This window comes from Artemia franciscana, chromosome 17 (assembly GCF_032884065.1).
Source record: "Artemia franciscana chromosome 17, ASM3288406v1, whole genome shotgun sequence".
Taxonomy (NCBI): Eukaryota; Metazoa; Arthropoda; class Branchiopoda; order Anostraca; family Artemiidae; genus Artemia; species Artemia franciscana.
The window spans coordinates 7,649,151-7,674,788 of record NC_088879.1 but is presented as its reverse complement, the minus strand read 5'-3'; the positions used below and the strand labels follow the sequence as shown (position 1 = coordinate 7,674,788).

Sequence of the window (25,638 nt, the reverse complement as noted above, 5' to 3'; positions counted from 1 at the left end):
GTTTACTATTGAGCCGGGTCGCTCCTTACTACAGTTCGTTACCACGACCTGTTTGATTATTGTTGATAGCAAGGAATGATCTAACGTAATTTAAAGTAGATTGTGATTATTGATTTATTTAATTATTGCGATCGTGATCAAAAAGGAGTTCAAAGTTAGGATTAATGCTAAGCTGACGAAACTGGATAAATTCGACATCATTTTGGCAATTAAAACGAATTGTATTTGAAGTTTGCGAGTTTGAAAGCAGATATTGAAGTCATAAAATTGGATGGACTAGAACGTTACAATAGGAGTCGTGAACTCGAAAGTCAACTGAGCGCACATAAATCTTCCTGTGAGTTACTGACGAAAGAACTATTGTTAATTGACTTAAAAAGCAGAAGAAAAAACCTCATCATGCATGGTCTAAGAAACGAAAAGGATAACCAAATCCTGGAATCTAGTATGAAAGCATGCATCAGTGATACTTTTTTAATTTCTTCAATTCAATTATATATATTTAAACAAAAACACATAATTGCATGTACTTAATCTGCCAGGAAAGCACAAAAGTGCTTGACTAGGGCAGAAACTTAACTAAGGAACAATTAAACAATCAACAAACTAACAAACAAAAAACAAAATAACAAAAAACAAATAACAGAAAGAAACAACTAATCGACTGGATTTATCAAAAAAAGGAAAAACAGGGGGGGGGGACAAAGAGAAAGAAAAGAAAAAAGAAAAGAAACAGACCGAAAAGAAGAGGACCGCACGATATTCAAATATAAAAAGTATTGTAATGACCCTTCACTGCTCGCTTGAAGGTAATAAGGTTATTTGAGTTCCGGATTTCCAAGGGGATGAAATTCCAAATAGCTGGTGCAAATAATCTAATTAAAAAGAAGCTCTTTTTATTGACGGTGGCTTATGGACAATGTCACATGAATTTCGCTTTTCATAAGTATGTAAATCTTGATTTAAATTGAATAAATTTTCAAATGACGATGGAAGGAGGTTGTTAAAATATTTCAAACAAAAAGTTGTAATCTGAACGTCTCTAGTCTTTGACACGTCATATTTTTTAGTAAGTTAAAAATGAAGGTTAATGTTATTTGAGTTTTGAAGAGGTGATATAACTTCAATTGCCTAATTTCGGATGATCTGGATTCTCTTATAACGTGAGATGAAGTTGCTTGCCCATATAAAGCATTCATAAGACAAATGGGGGTGAAAAATAGAATGATAAATCATTTTCAGGATTTTCTTTCTTGGGAAACGGAATTTAAGACGGCGGATGACTCCAAGGGATCTTGAAAGTTTGTTACCAATCAATTTAGAATGTTCATTCCACGAAAAATAATAAATCCACGAAAAATAATAAATTACCACCAAAATAATTACCACCAAAATAAATTACCACCAAAAATAATAAATTCCACGAAAAATAATAATCAATAATAAATCCAAGATATGTACTGGTTTTTACTCTATTCACAATATTATTTTTTACATTTAAATTGAGGTCTGTTTGGACTGATCCGATTCTAGAAAATAAAATATAATTTGTTCTACCATTATTTAGGGTTTAATACTAGGGGTTTAATACTATAGGGTTTAATAATATAAAAAAGGTAGATTTTCACAAGTAACAAAAAGAAGTGTGTCATCTGCAAATATTATGATATTAGCTTCAGATAAATAATATTTTAAATAGTCAATATAAATGGGAAAAAGCAGTGGTCCCATTACTGAACCTTGTGGCTCTCCGCACGGTAAAATTTTGTGCACGGCATTTTGTACAACTTGAGCTGTACTAATAAAATACGAACGAAACCATTTTAAAGCCACATTACGTACACCAAATGATTCAAGAATTTGGAGTAATTTATCATGATTAACAGTGTCAAATGCCTTTTTAATGTCTAAAACTAAAGCTGCAGGCATTAAGCCTTTATCAAATGCATCATTCACCCAGTCAACCAATTTCAGAATTGCAAGGTCCGAAAGTCCTTTGCGAAAGCCAAATTGGGTATCACATAGAAGATTCTACTCCTGGAGGTAATCATACATTCTTTTATGGACTACTTTCTCATAAATCTTCGAAAAAAAGGTAAAATAGAAATGGGTCGGTAATTACTCGGGTTAATTTTTACCTTCCCTTTGTGAAGGGGTAGCACTCGGGCTAATTTAAGTCTTTCTGGAAAAGTTCCCTCTTCAATTGATAAATTAACCAGATGAGTCAAAATAGGAATAACAATTGTTTATGTTGCTTTAACAACTTTTAACGATACTTCATCTACTCCACGGGATTGTGACTCCATTCTCATAATTATTTCATTTATGTCATTTTCATCACCATTTGTAAAAAGGAATTCAGAAGTAATATGACGAGTTTTAAGTTTGAATACTGGTGGACTTTTTTATCTTTTAACTGCTTCATGGCACAGCTTAGAACCTTCCTCTGAAAAATACTTGCATAAATTTTCCGCAATTTCTTTTGAATCATTAACAGTTTTTTCACTGAAATTCATCATTTTAATCTGGTCCTTCTCCTTTTTATGCTCCAGTGTCTCATTGATTTTAATCCAAGTCCGCTTCATGTTTCCATTTATCTGTTCAAAGTCTTTTTCGTAATAAGCTCTTTCAGCGTACCGTTTAATTTTATTCAGCCGATTTCTATACTATTTGAAAGTCAGGAGTTTTTTATTCATGGGATCTTTAATTAATCTTTATACAGTCTATTCTTCATTTTTACAGAAATAAGGCTACCAATCGTCATGCATACTTTCCAAAGGTTATTTTTTTTCTTTTTAACTTTCTTTAAGGGGCAACATTTATCAAACTCAGCTAAAAATCAAATATCCATAACATCCATATACCCAAATATCCATAAACAAATTATAAGCCTTTTCTGCACATTTCCTTTTGAAAACTTCCGAAAAATCAACATGTTCCTAATTTACAACCAGATTTTTCAAACTATTTTCTGATAAATCTTGATTTTTAATCTCATCTTTTGGTGGTCTCCTCTTTAAACTATCAATTTTACTCATCAACATAAGGTGGTCTGATCCATCATTAACAAGTACATCGGCCGTAAAACCATTCAATAACTGCCCATCAACAAATATATTATCGATTAAAGTTGCCGAAGAATGCTTTATTCTCGTTGGAATTGTTACTAAAGGGTACAAATAAGACGACAACAATGTATTAAGGAAATCAACACGATCATCTGGATTGAATAGATCAATATTGAAATCTCCCATTAACACTACCGTTTTCTTTTCTTTTGCAACTTGTGACAGAAGACTTTCAAATACATTTAAAGAATCTTTCTTCGAAAATGATAGTACTTTATATATTATTCCAAACAGTTGCTTTTCTGACCATGACAACCTTATTTCAATAAACAATGTTTCGAATCTACCTTCAAGCCAGAGTGAAAAGTCATGTCTTCCCTCATAATGTACGTCACTTCTTATTAAAGCGAATAGTCCTTCTCTCTACATAAAAGAGCGACCTTTATAGTCAACCTTATACCCCGGAACAGAAAAATCCATTGCTTTCAGGTTCTCATCATTCAAAAACGTTTCACATAGGCCTACAAACAATGGTTGCGATTTATGAGACTCCATTGTCCACAGCAAAGAACATTTAGCCGATCGGAATCCTTGGCAGTTCCAAAAAAGTAACGAATTTCCTTTACGTACATCCCATCTAGTAAGATCTTCAAGTTCAACGTATGAACTATCTTTAGGGTACTTTTTTAATCCAGCTTTAAATCCTGACTGACCAAACGAAACATCTGAAAACACATCATCAATAACTAATCTATTTTCCTCATATAGATAACTTCGAAGACCACACTGCCTATCCATGACAAAAGTAAAACAGTTCAAAATAGGGATGACACCTTTTAATTGACAGTGAACAGATATAAAATTATTTAACTGGATATTTCGAACACATATACAGTGTTCGAAATATCCAGTTAAATAATTTTATATCTGTTCATTGTCAATTAAAAGGTTTCACCCCTATTAAGAGCATAAATAACAAAAAGAAACAAAAAGGTAGGGTATCACAAGCGGAAAATTGTTGAAAGAACAAAGAGTGAGAGCATGGCACTGCGCAAACTGACATGAGAAAAGCAGCAATTAAGCTGATGATCCTTCACCGATAAGATCAATGCATTTCGTATTTTCCTGATATTCGGACCCTGTTTGACAAAAACCATTCCATCGATTGACCATGCGTTCTTTGAACCAAGTTTGTTTTGAGCCAAATCAAGCAAGTGTTTGCACTTTCTCGTTAAATACTCTGACACAAATATACCAGTTTTTGCTAGTTTCGATTTTGCCATGAACACCGTTTTCGCAGTATCCAGATTACGAAACACAACACAAACGGGAGACACGTTAGAACTATTGGAGACTGGATTGGATGGATTCTGGAGCCGAAGAACGCTCAGGAAGTGCGAATTTGCAATATCCGGTAGTCCCATTTTTCCTCAATAACTGGTTTCACTGACATCTCAACACTGGCTCCTTGTGCTTGCTTTAAACCACGAAAAATAAGCATATCCATTAACGTTTTCTGGTCCATATCATCAAGTTTTAGTTCAATCACTTCGATTCTGTCTTCCAGAGATGCAATTTCCTTTTTAAGCCCAGATAACATTTTTTCATAACCACTGAACTTTGCCAAGTATTCAACCAAAATTGAATCATGGATTTTACAAACGATGTCTTCTGTGATTGATGATGATAGCCCTGTAGAAGGTACCATGCTCATGTTGTCACGAACCCTTTGTTCAATTTCATTTCTCAAACCGCTTCGCCAATTTTCAAGTTCTTTTTGAGCATTGTCCACAATGCAGGCAAGAGCAGCCCGATCCAAGTTTAACTTTTCTAAGTAAATATCCGGAAAAGTGGTAACTTCGCTGAATGCATTTGCTACTCCTTTAGTTTTTTTCTTCACAGCTTCATCAAAGTTTTCTTGGTATGGTTCAAGCTGAGATTCTTGAACCGTTAATACCTCATGCTTGCCGTAACAGAAAACAGCGAAGGGTGATCCATTTTTCTTTTGAACAGTATCCACAATTCGAACCGGCCATTTTGGATATCCTTTGAATTTTGCAAACGCTATTTCTCTAATTTCGAATCCTCCAGGCATATCGGATAATTAGAAAAATGTTACCTTTTAATTGCCTTTCTTATTTATAGACATGCCAGCCTTCGTTTGTTTCTCATAAAATTTATCCAGAAAAGTATCCAAAGAAGATTTAATTTCTTCGTCACTGAATAATTAGATCCAGTACTTTTACAAAACGTATAACTTTACTCTATTGCATAACACTGAAATCATCAATATAAAATCAAAATAAATCATCAATAAAAATCATGTGTAACACTGAAATAACACTGAAATCACTATTCAAAATATAGTCCTTTTTCAACACTGGTCTTAACTGGACGAAGTCTGAATGAATGTCTTACCCCATTACCATTCACAATTCGTACCGACCAGGGTCTAAAACAAGCGATAACATTACCACTAGGCGAGGCTCATCGAAAACTGAGACGTTAAAACAAGTTTTTCTTTACCTTAGCAACGACAGAGACGTGCAATTAATTATGCGTAATGTAGGGAAGCTTAAAGGTTCGGGAGCTCGTATTGTGTCTGATCTTCCTCTCAAACTTAAAGATATCAGGAACAGCCTTCTTGCTAAGGCTAAAGGTTTGCACCAAGCTGGAAAATGTGAGTCCTCCAGGATCAAACGAAAGGGGGCGGATCCATGGTTAGAACTACATCACCTGAACTCTGAAGAGTGGGTCAAATACGATAATCATCATGAAGCTTAACAGCTAACAGTGAACTGCAGTCATGATTATAATGATTATTATTTAAAAAGAGTGTTATTCCTTTCCCTTTTATTATGGCACTTGATATTAACCAAGTGACATATAGCAATCGCCAATTCTGTCGGTCTGTCTGTCTGTCTGCCGGTCCCAGTTTTGCTACTTCAGGCACTTCCAGGTAAGCTAGGACGATGAAATTTGGCAGGCATATCAGGGACGGGACCAGCTTAAATTAAAAATAGTCGTTTTCCCAATTTGACCATCTGGGGGGGAGTGGGGGGCCGGTTAATTCGGAAAAATAGAAAAATTGAAGTATTTTTAACTTACGAACTGTTGATCAGATCTTAATGAAATTTGATGTTTGGAAGGATATCGTGTCTCAGAGCTTTTATTTTAAATTCTGACCGGATCTTGTGACATTGGGGGGAATATGGGAGGGGGAAACCTAAAATCTTGGAAAACAATTAGAGTGGAGGGATCAGATGAAACTTGGTGGTAAAAATAAGCACAAGTCCTAGATACATGATTGACATAACCGGAACGGATCCGCTCTCTTTGGGGTGGTTGGGGGGGCGAAGTAATTCTGAAAAATTAAAAAAAATGAGGTATTTTTAACTTACGAACGGGTGATCGGATCTCAATGAAATTTAATATATAGAAGGATATGGTGTCTTAGAGCTCTTATTTGAAATCCCGACCAGATCTGGTGACATTGGGGGGGAAACCTAAAACTTGGAAAAAACTTAGAGTGGAGGGATCGGGATGAAACTTGGTGGGAAAAATAAACACAAGTCCCAGATACATGATTGACATAAGCGGAACGGATCCGCTCTCTTTGGGGTAGTTGGGGGGGGAGGGTTATTTCTGAAAAATTTGAAAAAATGAGGTATTTTTAACTTGAGAACGGTTCGTTTTTTAGATCATTTGAAATGATAAATCAGCTGCAGTTCGGATTTCACAAATGTCATTCTACCGATTATGCGGTCCTATTACTAACCCATAATGTCCATGATATTCTTGACCGTGGAGAGATTCCAGCTTCCATTTTTCTTAACATTATAAGTGTTTGATTCAATACCTCATGATATGCATAAGTTGGATCATTACGATATAAGAGGGCCAGCAAAAATCCCTAATAGCATCTTATATTAAGGGCCGTTCTCAGCATGTTGGTGGAGGTGATGACTTTTTTTGATTTATGTGAACGACCTGAATAATTAAATGATAATTACATTTTAAATAATTAAAATAAATAATAATTATTAATTATTAATAATATTTTTAATTAACAATATTTAAATAGTAATTGATAATTAAAATAATTAAATAATTTTAAATTTAAATAATTTGGTTTAAATTTGCAATTTACTGATGACACTGAGTGTGCTTTCGCAGGGAAAGATGTGAGCTGTTTGAAAATTGCATTGGAAGAAGCTTTCAACCATCTTCTATTGGGGCTTGTGTCAAATTTCCTAGCTCTTAACGCTGATAAAATAAAATTTGTGGTTTTCTCGCGATGTAACGCTGCGTTCCTGAGCTTAATTTAATTGAATCAATTAAATTAGGAGTCATTTTAAAATAATGATTTCACGAGCAGCAACTATGCGATACCTTGGAGTACTCCTTGACTCAAATCTATCATGGAAGCCTCATATATCCAATCTGCAGATGAAGTTGAGGAGAAATAGAGGGATAATGCGAAGACTCAGGTCATCCCTTTCCCTTGAAGCAATGAGATCACTTTATTACGCACTTATTCATCCTCATTTAATGTTTTCATCACTTTAACACATTTAGTTCTCATATTATGCCACTTCAGAGACAACAGTACAAAGCTTTGCGGGTCCTTAAGAGCCACTTGCCTTCCCCTAAATTCATAATTCTCTATATTCTCTTCAAACTGAAGTATGACCGTGGTTTGCTTCCCTCGTTTTTTCGTTCCTCGGACCTTTTCCTACTTAAAGGTATTGAACACGGACATCCAACTAAGAATTTAACAAATTGTATCAGCCAAGAATAATAAATGAAAGATCGAAATTTTCGCTTCGAAGCTCGGTAATTCGATACTGGAATATTCATACGTCTAAATTGGATACTTCAAAGTCAATTCAAATAACCAAACGAAAACTTAACTTTATGTTGACATAATGAATTTTGTTTGTGATAAATGAATTGACGTGACAAGTGAATGGCATTCTCCAGGGCTCTTGGTATCTTTCATTTTTTAAATTATTATTATTTTTTTTATGTTTATTTCGCTGGACGAACCAACGGGTGGTCTTGTTGACCGGGCAATGACGGAAGAATGTGTTTAACTACACTTTTATGAATTGCATATAGTGAAGTATGGGTATTGTATTATTTAACCATTTTTCCATCCAGAAGTGTTTTACATACCGGGCATTACGAGTTTGTCTTCCTAGTTGGGCTCTGAACCTTTTGTGGTTTATTTTATTATTAAAAAAAAAGAACCTGACTAACAACTAGAATACTTTCAACACCTTGAATAACAAGTTTTGTTGCTTTTTAGTAAAAAAAAATCATTTTTTAAACATTCTATTTATTTATCAATAACAACATCAAACGCTTCTATTCTGTTGCAACTTTGAATCAGTTTGTCCCAGCAATTTTGTTGACTCTGTCAGTTCAGTGCTTGCACTTTGTTCTGAAAATAAATCCGGTGGCTCTGTGGGACATTTCAGCCTATACATCACAATGTAGATTAGTGTCGTCACAATCTAAAATTAGAACAAAAATTCGTTATTAATAGTTATTCAGGTCAGTTTTAACTCTTAAAAAAACAGTGCGGCTTTTAATTCCGAATTTTTTTTGAAGCAATTTTGTTTAGCAAGCTGTGGTAGCAACTTAATCAAGTCGCACTTAATTCGTAAATTTATGAATTAAGTTACGAAAGAAATTTAATTCATAAATTTAATGCATAAACTTAGTTCGTAAACTTAAATTTAATTCGTAAACTTAATTCTTGAAAAAAGCAGTACAGCTTTTAATTTTCAATTTTGTTAAGCAATCTGTGGTAGCAACTTAATCAAGTCGCACTTAATTCGTAAATTTATGAATTAAGTTACGAAAGCAATTTAATTCATAAATTTAATTCGTAAACTTAATTCGTAAACTTAAATTTAATTCGTAAACTTAATTCTTACAAAAAGCAGTACAGCTTTTAATTTTCGATTTTGTTAAGCAATCTGTGGTAGCAACTTAATCAAGTCGCACTTAATTCGTAAATTTATGAATTAAGTTACGAAAGCAATTTAATTCGTAAACTTAATTCGTAAACTTAAATTTAATTCGTAAACTTAATTCTTAAAAAAAGCAGTACAGCTTTTAATTTTCAATTTTGTTAAGCAATCTGTGGTAGCAACTTAATCAAGTCGCACTTAATTCGTAAATTTATGAGTTAAGTTACGAAAGCAATTTAATTCATAAATTTGATTCGTAAACTTAATTCGTAAACTTAATTCTTAAAAAAAGCAGTATAGCTTTTAATTTTCAATTTTCTTAAGCAATCTGTGGTAGCAACTTAATCAAGTCGCACTTAATTCTTAAATTTCTTTAATTTTTTTTTTAAAAGAGAAGCTCTGATAACAGTATATTCATCAGAAAAATCAACATTTTATGTGGGATTATTTAAGTTTTTTTATTGAAAAATGTAAGAAAAATTTTCAGGATAAATTTGTGGTGTTCTCAGCAGGGATTTAATCCCTACCGACAAGTCCCTCATACCAAACTTCATGTTTAACGTGGTTTGGTCCGTTTTTATTAATTTTCAAAACAAGCTTGTAAATTTTCGTTTAGCCTGGGCTGCGGTTCGGTCTTTACATTTATTTTATGTACTACCAATACTTTTCCCTGATCCTTTGATTCTGTTCCATCTGCAATATATCCTTTTTTATTACTATTTTAAAACATCGACTCCTATAGACCAGAGTTCATTTTGGTGAACATTGCATTTTACTTTAATCCAATCTTTTTTGACGCTTAAAAAGGAAAGTAGATCTTTAAAGTTCCAACTTAAGAAAGTTCCTCCCAAACGCTTTAGGACGATCTAAAGTTGTAGATTAGTGTCGTGACGACCTAAAATAAAAACGAAAATTCTTCATTAATCCAACCCAAATAATCCAATCACTTTTGACTCAAAACGGAAGGTAGAACTTTAAAGTATCAACTGAAAAAACGTCCTCCCAAACGCTCCTACTAAATGAAGTGGATTGGGGAAAAATAATACGTGGAAGCAATATGGCTTTTTAAATGTTTTCTCTCATGTAATCTTGAAAAGTAAAAAGGGGTGCCTCGAAAATTCAACTATTTATAATTTAATCTGGCCCGGTCCCTGATACGCCTGCCAAATTTCATCGTCCTAGCTTACCTGGAAGTGCCTAAAGTAGCAAAACCGGGACCGACAGACTGACAGAATTTGCGATTACTATATGTCACTTGGTTAATACCAAGTGCCATAAAATGGGGTGCCTCAAAAATTCAACAGAGGTATATTTCAGTACAGCTAAATTCCAATCAAGCAAAATTAGGAAGCTGTTCAAAGAAAATTCAAGGAAAATTTAAAAATTACACAATTCAACGTAACAAAATTCAAGTCATGAAAAATTCAACGTGTCACTGTTAGTTGAAACAACTCGTCATAACGATAAGTCACCATGAAAATTTGACGGAGACATGCCTAGGTGAAGGGAGGATATTCGAAGACAACGAATTGTAGGGGTAGTAATGATACTGAAGTCAATCTATGACACCATAAAACAGATAATCCATAATGCTGAGGACAGTGATGGTCTGGCTTACTGTGAGGTCAAAATGACAGTAAATAACGGTAATATCGTCAGCAACGTTGTTACCAATAGTAACGTAAACGATGATGGGACGAGGACAACGGTAATAAAAAAGGTCTTTGTGGTTATTTCCAAAACTATCACCATCATTATCAGCTTTTTTTGCTCTATATCATCTTGGACAATTCTGATTTTGTCGTTAAGATCATGATCATCACTGCTGACTGGTGCCATAATATATACCCTCGCAAAGAAAAATCCTTGACCAACAACTCTACCCGTTTCTTGAGCCGTATCCATCATGACCGAAATGTATACTTTGCATGGGCTTGTGACATCTTGTCCCGGTGAAAGATCAATAGAAAATCAATAGAAAAACCCATGGGTGAAAAATCACTTATTACACAAGGTAGAAGTGGGGCATAGAGAAAAGGAAACAAAATTAATTTGCTTATATATTCAATGACAAAATAATGATCTATTTCATTACAGGCAAAAAGTGGGTCCACTTGGCAAGGATTTTCACCGAGCGGCTTGAAATTCATAAGGCAATGAGATGTGAGCATTACGATTCTTATCATGACGAGTGACGATCTAAGAGCCACGTGATAAACTAACCACTTAAAATCAAATTTAAATGGTTTCGCAATTCAGCATATCTTATATTTTTGGAGGGTTTGATTTTGAAGTGGACAAAAAAGGAAAAAAGTACTTGTCTGTTATGGCGCCTACCACTCATGTTGTTCATCCAGACTCACTATGAAGCCGGTTTCTTTTGGTAGTTTCTTTCAGCTTAACGTGAGCCAAGACAAAAACAAGCGATAGATAAGATGGAAAACATATAATTTGAGCTATATATTTGAACATTAGAAGGGGATGTTGGTAAAGTATTTGGACAGTATGAGGTTAAAAACAACATTTTGCATTCAGAACCGCAATACCTTACCCCCAACCCCCCTAATGTGCAAAGATTCTCTGGTTTCGAAAATGATTATAATAAAGACACACTCGTTCGGATTGTCCGAGGTCTGGGATGTACCGAATTTCTTTTATAAGTTCTGAAAGGTCAAGGTTTTCGATTAGGTACCCTTCATTGCTAACAATTATAAGCTGAATGATAAAATTCTGTTTGATCCATCCCAAAAATCTCAATTAAATTTAAAAAAGCAAATATTAAAGATTGTTTGCTAAAATTTTTATTATTCACCATTGATGATCAAAAATTAAATTATTTGATCTTCTTATTCGTGTGTTTTGTTTTTGTGTCCCTGTGTCTGGGATGGCCTCCCACACCCCTCCTACCCGATATTTAATTATTTACTTATCCTTGTTACTTCTCTTTTATGAGTATTTTTTTTCTATTTTGTTTGTCTTTTGCCGTGTTAAATTTTGGAATCATCATTACGATGATATGTTGATGTTTTTTCTATGTTTTTGCACTGTCCCAGCCTTACGAGCTCTGCTCTCTGTTGGGGCATAATATTGTTTTTGTATTTTTCAAGTTGAATAAAGAAAAAGTTGAAAGTTGAACTCGGAATAGTATCATAAAAATAAAACTAACTAAATTTTAAACAATACCCATTATAGCAAGTATTGTTCTATTTTTTCTGACAGCTTAAAGGCTTTTATAGCTCGGTATAGCTTAAACTAAATATGTCAGTGTATTTATAAATTCCATTCATATGAGTGTATTAGTTCATCAGTATAATTTTTTTTTCATAGTAAAAGATTCTTTTAGTTTCGTTTTGTTTACTGCTCTCATTATTTACTGGAGGATATAATTTTTTATGATAGTAAATTGGATCTTCAATACATTTTACCATAATGTCACTAACCATAGAGCCAATAGCAAGAAATGATTTGGATCATTTAACTTTAGGATCCTATTTCTCAAAAATTACTTTTCTTATATCATCAACCTGACGTATTATAGTAACAATGTTTTATCAATTCAAAATTATTCGCCACAACAGTGTCAATTATGCATGTCGTTCATCATTTCTAGGTTAACATTTGTCTACTTTTAAGCAGTGGGGTCACCCAACCGTTGAAGGTCAAGTCCTGATATTATGCAAAAAAGCTACTAAATTTGATGTGCATCAAAGCCTATAGGGATTGTTTTATTTATTGTTTAACTTTTTATAAATATGCAGAAAAGGGAGATTTTTCATTTCCCAGAAAAATCTCCTATCTCTAACCTAAATCGATGTCTAAACTGTAAACTATGCACCTAAATGTCAGATGGCAGATCTGTTTTAATAGAAAAACGAGAATCCAGAATTGATTAGGAGTCGAAACGATTTGGAGTTTCCCCAAATTGTGTACTCACGATGGAAACAAAGTATCCAACAGATATCAAGTGCTGGAAAAACAAAGGACACATCCAGGGGCCGAAACTGAAGATCAAAGTCCTGATATTTCACTCAATTTTACTAAATTTGATAGGGTAGGGAGGAAGTGTTTTTGTTTCTTTTAGTTTTCAATGAAAATTCAGAAAAAAATATATTTTTCAAATTTCAAGGGAAAATTTTCTATCTCTAACCTAAATTGATATCTTAAATCAGTAATCATACGCTCATGTTTTAAATAACAAAGTAGTCTTTTCCATAAAAAAAAAAATGCGAGTCCGTAATGTGCAAATCTGAATAATTTGGCGTTTTAGCCAATTAATTTACTCACTGTTATAACATGGCATCCAACACAGAACCAAATTGCTTTTATGAAGCCAACACTGTCTTACAAATATCCAGCGACAGAAGGACAAAAAAAATCCAAGCATAAAAGCTGAAGATCAAAGTCCTGACATTGCACTAAACGATACTAAATTTTATAGGCTAGGGAAGGATTTTTTTAGTATTGAATGAAAATGTAGAAAAAAATATTTTTGAAATTTCAGGGAAAATTTCCTATCTTAAACCAAAATTTATATCCTAAGTCAGTAATTATGCACAAACATGTTAGATAACAGATTAATAAAATCAATAAGAGTCCGTAATTTCCAAACCTGAATAAATTGGCATTAAGCCAATTTTCACACTCACCGTTACAGTGTGGCATCCAGCGCAGAACCAAGTTACTTTCCTGAAACCAACATGGTCGTACAAATAACCAGCAATAGAAGGACCAAGAAAACATCCAAGCGCAAAAGCTGAAGACCAAAGTCCTGATATTACACCAAACGTAACTAGGTTTGATGGGTATCCTTCTCTCCTGCAAAATAGTTTAGCTTAATCCTCTGAAGGATTTACCCTTCAGTTTATAAATTTATAATGTTTTACAGTTTACTGTGCTGCACCAACGCAAAATTAACAAGAATAGTAGGAACCATTAAAGTAGTGAAGAGGGTACTTTAAGCTTTTCTAGATCTTGAGTTTTGATTTTGAACGTCATTCATATTAATATGACAAATACTATTTCTAAGAAATTAGACTCTTTGAAAGGATAACAATTGCGAACTTTAAAGCAGTTGAACTTCAGATAATTTTGGTAAAATAGAACAGAAGAACACCTAGATTTAAAATAACTTTTTTATAATTTAGCAGATTTAAAATCTGCACCAACGCAAAATTAACAAAAATAGTAGGAACCATTAGAGTAGTGAAGAGGGTACTTAAGGCTTTTCTAGATTTTGAGTTTTAATTTTGAACATCATTCATATTAATATGACAACTAATGTTTCTAAGAAATCAGACTTCGAAAGGATAACAATTGCAAACTTTAAAGCAGTTGAACTTTAGATGATTTTGGTAAAATAGAACAGAAGAACCCCTAGACATAAAATAACTTTTTTCAAAAATAAATTTCTTATGGATGAGAACACTGGGTAGGATAATAAAACAAATTCCCATTTAAGATTTTAATCAGACCTTTTTGGAACACAATTCCATTGCACTACCATTAAAGAGCTGCATGATCTTACCAGGAAGAATAAACGTAGAAAAACGGGAAATAATAATCAAATTAGGCTTTACTAAATGTCATGCTAGCCTGTATGGTTTTATGAAAGAATACGAATATAAAATGATGGATGTTTTGGTCTTACATATAAGAGATAGCCCTAATCAAAATAAAGAGAAAGTATGAGAAGGAGACAATAAACCCTCAACAGACTTAAAATTCTCCATAGGCAGTGGTGTCTTTTTTTTCTGTTTTAATTTTTTTTTTTTGGGGGGGGGGGGGGTAAGGGTAAACTAGTCCCTCCAATAGTTTTAGAAAAAAGTTATTATATAGCCCATGCCCATTGATTCTCCAGATGTAGACCCCTCTCCCCCCAGTAAAAATGCTGGAGCTACCCCTGACCGTAAGGAAAATCATACTAAAAAAAAAAAAAATCGACATTATTTTAGTTTTTGTTTTGTAAAAAAGAAACGCTTTTCGATTTTTCTTTAAGGTTATTATTTTTCTTATATTTTCGATTTGATGAAACCACAGATTTCCATGCAATTTATGTCATTTAAGGTTTTTTTTTTCATTTTTAAGATCCAGCTTACAACACTGCTCAATTAGTGATGAAATTAGAGTTGAGGTTTTTTCGGAAATTGATCTAATACGATAATCTATTTCAAGGAGTCTCATAGAAACGTCTCTCCTAACAATGGAAATGCTAAAGGTTTTTTTTTTTGATCATATGATATGCATTAGTGATCTAGTTTTATTGGTTGACATGACAGCTAATTTTTGGTAGCTTTTTTATTACTAATGATAGAGAACTAGGTAGAGAGCTACATCTCTGAAAATTAGAGACGCAGCCTAACCCATTGCACCTGAGATTTCGTAAGAAAAGTGATTTCTAAAAAGAAAAAGAAATATTTTCTGAAGTTTACTGAAAAGGTATTAAAGATTATTTTTACCAAATCTCAATTTTTTTTTTTTTTTTTTTTTTATTTATTTTTTTTTTACCAGGGACTATATTTCGTCATAAACATTTCAGATGATGGTTGAGCAGCCTAAGACCTTTCATCAAATACATATTTTATTAGAGGACTGAAGAAGAATTCTTAGAAAATAAACAGAAACTTATCGGGGATCAATGAAAAGATATACAGGATATCTATTAAACTTGAAGTAGTTATTTTACCACATAGATGTCAGCGGAAATTATAAAAGTAGCCAAATGCCTTTTATCAGGAAAATGTTATCTAGAAAGTGGGAAAACGATATATTTTTTGAATAAAGCTAGATAGTTATTGAAAATGTTAAGCCAGTTGTAGAAGAAAACCAGAAATCTTACGGAAGCACAATCATCAATAACGTTTAACAGAAAATCATATAAAAAGTCTGATGATTTTCGGCAGCGTAATATTTTTTGAGAATTATGAAAAAAAAACTCTTTCTGAAGAAAGTTTAATCAATATTCAAGGTTTTCTATTAAATCTGCAGTTTTTCTTATCAAAGAATATTTCATCAGAAACATTTTGGAGAAAATCAGAATAGCCATACATTTTATCCAGTAAGTATTTTCTGAGGAACTTGCGCAAGATTTATTTTCAGAAAACAAAGCTTATCAGAGATCTCTTGATAGAAATGGAAGATCATTTATTAAATCTGAGGCAGTTTTTTCATCAGAGATATTTCACAGAAAATCAAAAATTGTTTTTTTTATATCTGAAAGATAAATTGAGATCTGATCTTACTTTTGAAAGTTGCAACTTTTTATGAAATTTCAAAAAATTTAGTCCGGAAAGCAGCTGTTTTCTATAAATCTAAAGAAAATATTACAGATTACGCCCCACGAGCTTTTTTACATAGTTCTTCCTGAATTTGAAAATTAGCCTTCTGTTCCATGGGGGATTCAATTCCCGCCAATATCAGGATATATTTTCTCTTCAAGTAACAAGATAAGGAACGACTCAGGCTAAAAGTAAGTATGCCTACACAACTTAACTTTCCCATTCAATGGAGTAAGTGGTTTATTTACTAGATTACCACTAACTTAGTTGTGTTAGTACCAAAGCGGAAAAAAATTATCATTTGTCTGAATCCCATTCTTTTCCTTCCTAGTTTTGAGTTTTCCTTTCCATTATAACCTAACCGTCACTTTTTTTCCTTTTTTGCTTTTATTATGCAACCTTTTTTACGTTGACTTACCTAGTAATCACTTACCTAGTTCTTCATTTCATATATTCAAACGTGTTGATGGTAACGATAACATTTAAAACCTACATTCTTCTTGGATTCACAAGAAAATCGGAATATTAAGATTGCTACCAGTAAAACAAGATCATTCCATAAGAAAATATTGAAATAAAAAGAAAGCTCACAATGCGATTTTCAATCCAGAAAGAAATCCAGCAACAAGTAATGCACCCGATCCTATTCCAATCGAAACCAGACTGAGACACGATAGCCATAATAGCCTAAAAAAGAAAGTAAAATAGATATATTTTGGCAAGTTAAGTGATTGATCGAGAAACTGTTAAAATTTTTCCGGGACGGAAGGGGAATTTAAAAATGACTTTTAGTCAAAAAAACGTATTTTTTTTTTATAAAAATTAAAAATGTTTCCGCTTGTCACATAGTCGTGGTTTTTCGAGAGAGAAAAAAGGGCAAACCCCGTTCCCCTCATGTAAGTGTTCTTGGCTACACATAAACGTGTTCATTTCATGTTTAACAAAAATGAACCTCAACCTTCAACATCATTAATAGACAATGATTTCTAGTTTGTATTAAAAAATGGGATCACCTGAATTTCTCATCTAAAAGTTGCCCTCCGGTTACTTTCGGTTCTTAAATTGGCGCTAGAAAGTCAATGACTTCCACCTTCCCCAAAAGAGAAAACTCATAATCATAGTTAGTCACTAGTGTGCAAAAACACACACAGGCAAGGACTAAAACTAACGATTGCACACGAATTACCACGCACACACACTAACGGAAAGTTACTTTATCATTGCACTAGTTTGTTAGTGACTGATTGGCGAGGAGTATATCTTACCTAATTTTGCTTTCTTCCCCTTACGAACTCACAAATTTTATAACTTAAAGACCTACCCCCAAGGGCTGTATGGGGTCTTGTTATCTCCAAAGGAATAGTTCTTTGACCTTTTTCCTGCATTTTTTGTATGAAGATAACAGTAAAAAAAGTTAGTCAAAATAATATTTGTAAGATCAAAAGATGCAAAAAAACAAGCTTAATTTACATTCAATAACCGAAAGGTACTTTATTATTGCAGTAGTTTGTTAGTGACTGATTGACGAGGACCATATCTTACCTAATTTTGCTTTCTTCTCCTTACGAACCCACAAATTTTATAACTTAAAGACCTATCCCCAAGGGCTATGAGGGGTCTTGTTATCTCCAAAGGAATAGTTCTTCGACCCTTTTCCTTCATTTTTTTCTGAAGATAACAGTAAAAAAAAAGTTAGTCAAAATCATATCTCTAATATCAAAAGATGCAAGAAAAACCATGCTTAATTTCAATTCCAAAGCCTCTGATTTTCATGTTTATTAGATTTACGTGATATTTCCGAAATACACACAGAAAATAGCACGTGCGCCCAATACACAGATAGAGTAACGCAACTATAACTTATTGATGAAAATTAAGTTGATTTGTTACTGATTAAATAAAAAAACAAGGTTTTTTTAAACAAAAGTAAAGAGCAAAGCTATGTCTTGAGCAGAGCAAAAAAACTACCAGAAACTATAATGAACAATGAATTAAAAGATAAAGAAACAGATATTAGACTCAATGAAAAAAATGTAACCAATGAAAAATGAAACTAAAAGTGTACCGAAAGTAAAACTGGTATTCAGCCCAGCTCCGAACCAACAGAAATTACTAGATATATGAACAGGGAACTTGTCTCCTTCAACCCCTATTATAGTAAAAAAAAACAAAAAAAAACAGATATTAAAGACAAATTTTAAATTTAAAAGGAACAGATATTAGACTTAATAAAAAACAAAAACAAATCAAAACGAACTTATAATCTACTAATAATAAAACTGATATTCAACTGAAACTCAAAACGAACAGAGATTATTATTTATATGAACTGGGAAGTCATCCCACTTGTACCCCAATCATAGCGCGATGAATATCAATATTATCCTTCATATTCGTATTATTATATGCATATCTTTGATAATATCCATGTTATTCAAAGAATAATCCATATTATTCTTTGAAGTGAAGCTTTGCAGTGACAAATCTATTCGGCTCTCTTATGAATTTCAAAGCAATATGTTTAGAATGAAGAAGCAATTAACGGATTTTCAGCGCAAAATTAAAAATCTGAATCTATGTAAAAAGTAAATTTCTGAATGTTTACTTTTTTGAAATTGGCTAGTGAGCAAAGAATAAATGAACAAAATCTTTCAGTATTTTTTTTCTAAGTTTATATTTTGAAATGCTTTTACCCCAAGAAGCATTTAAACACTTCTTTTGTCACTGTATTGTCACGGACATCAAATAAACTCAGAAAAATCTAAATTAATTCCTCATCAGTCAAAGTAAAGCTATATTGTCCTTTAATAGTCACTATAACCAAATTGCCCTCAACTATATATATAGGCAACAAATTACCCATAAGCCCTCAACAATTTTTCACTTCAATACTCTCATCCTTGGTATTAATCACTAAAAAAGCAGTAATTTTAGTGGTAGTAGTAGTAATAGTAGCAAAGCAAATATTGCCTTTTCGGTCAGGCCATCACCCCCCCCCTACAATTCCCTAAAAATTCCAAAATAATGCGCTCAGTCATTTATGATTTTCACCTTTTTGACAACCCATATGTACATAACACGTTTTGGATTTCAACACTCCCTTGGGATTGAAAACACAAGTTGTTTGACCGGAAGCTATTCTAATTAGAAATTATGGCCATTTGAAGGTTTGCGACAATGTGACTACTGGAAGTACTTGATTGAGTGAGTAGGACATCAAATTTGGGTTTGTTGATTTTTCTGCAACTTGTAAGAGGAAAAACGATTTCTTTTCTGCACAAAGGTCATTTTAGTTTGGCGTCACAAAATGAGTTTAGCCAATTTACAAACTATAAGTACCACCACTTAAACTTTTAGAAGAAGTATTTGAGGTTCTCCCGTTGAAGTTTGCTATAAAATAGATCCAATAAATAATAAAAAATAAAATCAAATACTCCCCCCCCCCACATAAACAATACTCTATGGCCACGAATTCCGGGATAAAGAAAAACAGGCAAAACACAAAAAAGAGGTAAAAGCAAAACAAGGGAAAATAAAACACATCCATAAAGTAAAAAAAAAAAAAAACGCCAATCAGCTACCAGTGCCTTGTGTGCCCTGCCTAATAAACGAAATGGCATACAATTCTTCTTTTCAAGCTTTAGGTTAATTTTTTTGTACCAATATAATGTGTAATATGACTTATTTGGTGTACTTTATTCAATTTTAGCTCCAGCTTTGTACCAGATAACTATATTATTTTTGGACAGGATAAGATAAGATAATATTTATTTGTAAAAGACTATCACAAGCTCTATAGAGCCGAATTCGCTTTATATGTCACTAAAAGCTAAGAAAAAGTAAAAAAGTCAAACACTTCAAATTAAAAGGAATTAAAAAAGCAAAATCATTAAAGATAAAGGGCAAATCAGTAAACTTAACAATTAAATTACAAAAACATTGCAGTAAATAAAAAAAAGAATAAAAACGGCAATAGAGGAAAAGGGGAATTTGGCAATTACATAATCACGAATTATTATTAAGGTGTTCCAGAATAAAGGGTATAAAACTTTTGCGAAACCTTTCTATAACAGCATGGATTTAATTCCATGCTGATAATAATAATTCAATTAAATCATGCAATCAATATTCAATTAAATAATTCAATCGTGCTAATAATTCAATTAAGGTGGTAATTACCTTTCTTTTAAGGTGGTAATGCGCGCAGCTTTAAGGAGGAAGGAGTATGGAATTTTGCCTTCTTTGTAAATGATCCTGAGCGAACGCTTTTGGACCGACTCGATTTTGTCACTAAGTTCATTTGAAAGTTGCGAATGCCAAACCGGACATGTATATTCCAAAAACGGCCTGATAAAGGATAAGTTAACACGGAGGGAATGTATCTTAGGGCAATTAAATTTGTTTAGTAGCTTAAAAATGGATAGTGAAACATTTGCTTGTTAAACAATTTTGTTGTTAAACAAGCAAATGTGTTGATGTTTTTTATATTCTGTAAGGTTGTTAGGAAGATCTCAAAGATTCTTAGCGAGTTCTCAATTACAATAAAATATAAAATATTTTGAAAAATTCTATAAGTTATATATAAAAGCAAATATTTAAAGAGTTTTACCATAATCTTGTCCGTCTGAACGTAGCATCAGATGCTACAGAGGAGAATACAGTTAGTAATCTCAATAGACACACTTATCTTACTCAGTATTTTCAAAATAAAACCATGAAATATTGATATTAGAAACTTATGATATTTTCTTTAAAAAAAATAAAATATTGTGTTCGACAGAAGGACTGTACTAAAATCAAAATGGAATACAGTTCATTTGCATCGAATATATTTATAAGATTAAAATAAATATACATAATTTGTGGTATAGAAACATGAAGTATTTCAAAGTTCTTACCGAGTAGAGACGGTGAAGTGAACCCATAGAATTAAACAGCTCTGATAATACGATAAATATATGATAAATACATAAAGGTATGTAAATATATAAATATATAATATATAAATATATATATATATAAATATAAATAGATATAAACATGTATAATATAATATAATATATATAAATATGTATATAAATATATAATAATATATAATATATAAATATATAGAAAAAAATGATAAAGATAAATTTACTTAAAAAACTCACGTTGGGATTGGAATAATCGGTAAAGGTCCGAGAAAAATAAATCCAACAAGCATGAATGAGCTACCAGCCATTGTGACTATCTCAGGCGTATCTAATCGATCGCAAACACGCCCCCATATCGGTGCAAAAACAGCATACGTGCCACCTTCAATCATAAAAACGCTTCCAATTTGAGCATGACTTAGATTGAACTAAAATGAGGAATAAAGAGATAAATCCTCAATTCTTGGATCCTAATTCCAATTTTCTGTAATATTCTAATGTTTGCAGTGATTTTAGATAAAACCCCTATACCATGTCCTATATTCGGAACTTTCTTTTCAGGACGGCATTCTTTACATTAATAAAATTCATCCTCAACCTAAGGGAATTTAAATTTGTCAAAGGGCTAGAGGCAAACTTTCCGGATTTGGAATCAGCACATATTTTTTTGTCGTGTAGAGAAAGAATCATTTGTATAGAAATTTGCTTGAGGTCAAACTACATTCTTACTGGACTAGGATAAAGACATCTACTTCCAGAGTTGTGAGAATTCTGTCGATGAGTTTTCTTTGGTAAAGAAAAGCAAAGTCCTTAGCAAATTTGTAGAGAAATGGACCCTCAAAAAAAATTACTTGTTAAACAAGCTGTAAATAAGTATATTAAGATAAGGTTACTACTGCTATTATAAACTTACAGCAGGACCAAGTTGGCTGATTAAAAGCACAGATGTTCCAGGTCATCCACTCTAACCTGTTCAAACTTTCACTCTTCAGTCCCTTCAATGAAGTTTCAACCTTCTTCCAATCCTTTTCTTATGGGTTTTTTTTACCTCATTCAAGGACGACCCGGTTTTGTTTTGTCCAAGATGGATGGCCAAAAACACAATTTTTGCAGCCCATTATCCCTCGTCCATTAAACGTGGCCTAGACAATTTAACCACTCCTTCATTATAGCCCTAAAAAGTGGGAACGAACCGCACTTCTTTTACAGCTTGTTTTTGCATAAATGGTCAATCAAACAAGTACATGACACTATGCTTAGACAAATCTTCGGTCAAACACCAAACCTCCTCTTTTACAGGTTCACTACCTACAATGATTTTCTGTTGATTCACTCTTTGTGATTTAGTGATTAGTGTTTCACAACCACAAATTCACTGCCTATACTTTCTCGATAGCCTTTAATCTTTATGCGAAGTATTTATGCTCTCTGTACTCCCTGCGTGCACAATTTTGCTCCCTCTTATGGGATACAATACCGGTTGCAATTCGGAATGCATATAATCTGGTAGCCTTCAAGGCCGCAGCCAAAAAATTTTTTCTTGTAAAAGAATATAATTTATTATTATGGGTTTTATGTAAGTAGAATGTTTGTTGTAAATGTGTGTATTTGGTATTATAACAAAGTAGAATAATGTCAATAATATTTTTTTTTTTAGAATATCTAGAATAAAGGATTCCCACATGCTGCCAACAAGCCCTTAGGAGTTTTCATGGCAGATGCAGCAAAAATATTACGTGTTTTGTTGTTTTTTTCAAATGAAAGTATCTCTCGCTCTCGCTCTCGCTCTCTCTCTTTCTCTCTCTCTCTCTCTCTCTCTCTCTCTCTCTCTCTCTCTCTCTCTCTCTCCCCCCCCCCTCTCTCTCTCTCTCTCTCTTTATCTCTCTCTCTCTTTATCTCTCTCTATCTTGAGAACCATATCAAAAAGAGTTACAGTTAGCAGATGAGAATTATTGAAGATTCGTGTGGGCAATGAGTTGCCCCGTTTGAATTTTAAAATAGTGAGGATACAAAATAAGCATTGCTTCCAAGAAATTAGGAGAGGGAGGCAGACGTCATTTTTTTAAGTTTCCTTTCAATAAACATACCAAGAAAAGGAATTTTGCCAAGGGGGAAGGAACAAAGAATTTAGAAGAAAAGTCGAGGAGATTTGTCCCCCTTCCCTATTGGCACCCCTGGATCCTTCCTTGGCTTTCCGAAATGGTATCCCTTTTAGCATTACAACTAGGATTGAGGGGTAGATACCAAGTCATTACTCTTTTTTTTACTGACCATAGACCAATCCAATGCTGCCATGCAGACCAGTTTTTTTCCATCGTGCTGGTCACCCTTTTTATTCACCTTCATTATTGGTTACAGAGCTTTTATTGTTGATTTGTGAGGCCACAGACGTTTGAATCCATCTTTCTACCCCCCCCCCCAAAAAAAAAAAATAAATTATGAAAACTTTCCCAACAGGTAAAAGTCATATTGATGACCTTGAAGAAAACATACAGGTGAAAAAGTGACTGTAGCACTTGAAAATTATTATTATGCCTGTGTTTTTAGCCGATCTGCCTAGTTACTTTTCTTTACTGGCTGTTTAGAATCCCGACTTTATACTACTACTAATAACAATAACTCACTGCAGCACCAAGTCGCCTGAGGCCAACACAGCTATGCACGCTCCTCTTCCAACCTAATCCATTCAAGGCCTCCCTCTTTACACCCTCCCAGAAAGTTCCCATTTCTTTTAAATCTTTATTTATGACATCCTCCCAACCCAGACAAGGACGAACTGACGACCAAGGACGCCTTTATACGCGTTGTTTATTAAATTTAATATTTGTATAAGATATTCGATTACTTACCTGTCTCAAATGCGGCTCAAGAGTGGTCGCAATAAAACCAGTTGAAATAGCAGAAACAACAATTGTGCATGCTGCCAACAAAATTCCAGGAACTTTCAGAACTTGTAAAACCAAAACTAAAATAATAAATTACTTTCAAACTGTTTGTTTGGAGTAGAGGGTTAGAGAGAGAGGTTGAGAGAGAGAGAGAGAGAGAGAGGTTGAGAGAGAGAGAGAGAGAGAGAGAGAGAGAGAGAAGAGAGAGAGAGAGAGAGAGAGAGAGAGAGAGGGAAGAGAGAGATTGGGGGAGGGGGGAGAGAGAGAGGGAGAGAAAGAGAAAGAGAGAGGGGAGAGAGAGAGGAGGAGAGAGAGAGGAATATAATTGGAATGAAATAGATGAATAGTAAATTAGTAAACAAGGTGCAAAGTAGAAAGTAGAAAACTCAAAATGCTAAACAATGATTATTTGTTTCGAAAAAGCTGCAACGTGAAGAAAATTTCAGAAACATCACCAGATCTTCCTTTTCTGATCACCAGAAAGATCACCTACCAGAGGGTCAGTCCTTATTACGGAGCTGCCTGCAACAACACAGTAAGCTGCCGCATCATCAAGTGACTCTATGTTGATGCTGTTCGGAAACAAAATGTCTTTGAAGGTGTACCGCATCAAATTGGGAGCGTAGAATCACCAAAAGTTAGAGATCTTTAACAAAAGAGCCATTTATAATCCATGAGTATGGTAAAGAAGTAAAGGTAAAGGATACGGCATTAGACTTTACAGTCCGTACCGGCGGTGCTGATCTCTGTTTCTTGGCCCTTAAGCCAGGAAGTGCAATGGGGGGTTGGGGGCCAACCATCCTGTGCTTTCGTACACCTTTCCTGTTTACCTTCCCCAGATTTCTCCAGGTATCCATTTAGATCTTGGTCGACTCTGGCTAGGCATACAGAGTAACGCCACTGACCCCCGTCCCAAACTGAAGAATTGGGTACACCAGGATTCGAACCCCCATCCTCTCAGACAAGGGATCTCAAATCCAGCGCACCAGCTCATTCGGCCAGGACGGCTCGAATTTGTATACATAAGTATGGGCTAATATTTGAGCTCATGGATTTAAATGTTTAAGATTATTCGTACACCTTACGTTATGTCATGTATGGCCTGTAGTTATACAATCAACACAGAAGCCATTCCTCACAAACGGGGAATCAGAAGCTTATTTATGATCAGTAACACTATATTTGAAACATAGTGTGTTATTCTTACAGTCGCAGGTGAAGTGACCAGTCCTGCGGCAGTTAAAGCAGCGGAATGGTAAAAATAAAAAGTCTCCAACCAATTTTCGCTAAATTTCTAAGGTACGTTTATTGGTTGATACGTGTCGGGAAATATAGTTTGAATGAGCGTGACTTATTACACTGAATCGTTCTAGTAGTACAAGAATTAGTAGTTTCAGAGAGTGGGCGTCAACGTCATCTGATACTCACTTAATCGCGGCAACAAACGCTGGCTCTTACAGTGAAACATCGGGGAATGGCTCAGAGCGCTATACACTCACCACTATCTAGTCCGCAGT

At 33.7% G+C, this 25,638-nt stretch overlaps 1 protein-coding gene across 2 annotated transcripts in view; it reads right to left on the bottom strand.

Annotated features, from left to right (window-relative positions):
- Nucleotides 1-8,373: 8,373 nt before the first annotated feature.
- LOC136037777 (MFS-type transporter SLC18B1-like) overlaps nucleotides 8,374-25,638 on the bottom strand; it is a 62,199-nt gene continuing 44,934 nt past the window's right edge. For both annotated transcript variants that reach the window (XM_065720597.1, XM_065720598.1), the window contains exons 6-10: nucleotides 24,086-24,201; nucleotides 21,474-21,664; nucleotides 16,915-17,010; nucleotides 13,696-13,864; nucleotides 8,374-8,587 (exon numbers count right to left, since the gene is read on the bottom strand). In XM_065720597.1, coding sequence (XP_065576669.1) covers nucleotides 8,429-8,587; nucleotides 13,696-13,864; nucleotides 16,915-17,010; nucleotides 21,474-21,664; nucleotides 24,086-24,201 — 731 coding nt within the window. In that variant the 3' untranslated portion in view covers nucleotides 8,374-8,428. The remainder of the gene's footprint in view (nucleotides 8,588-13,695; nucleotides 13,865-16,914; nucleotides 17,011-21,473; nucleotides 21,665-24,085; nucleotides 24,202-25,638) is intronic.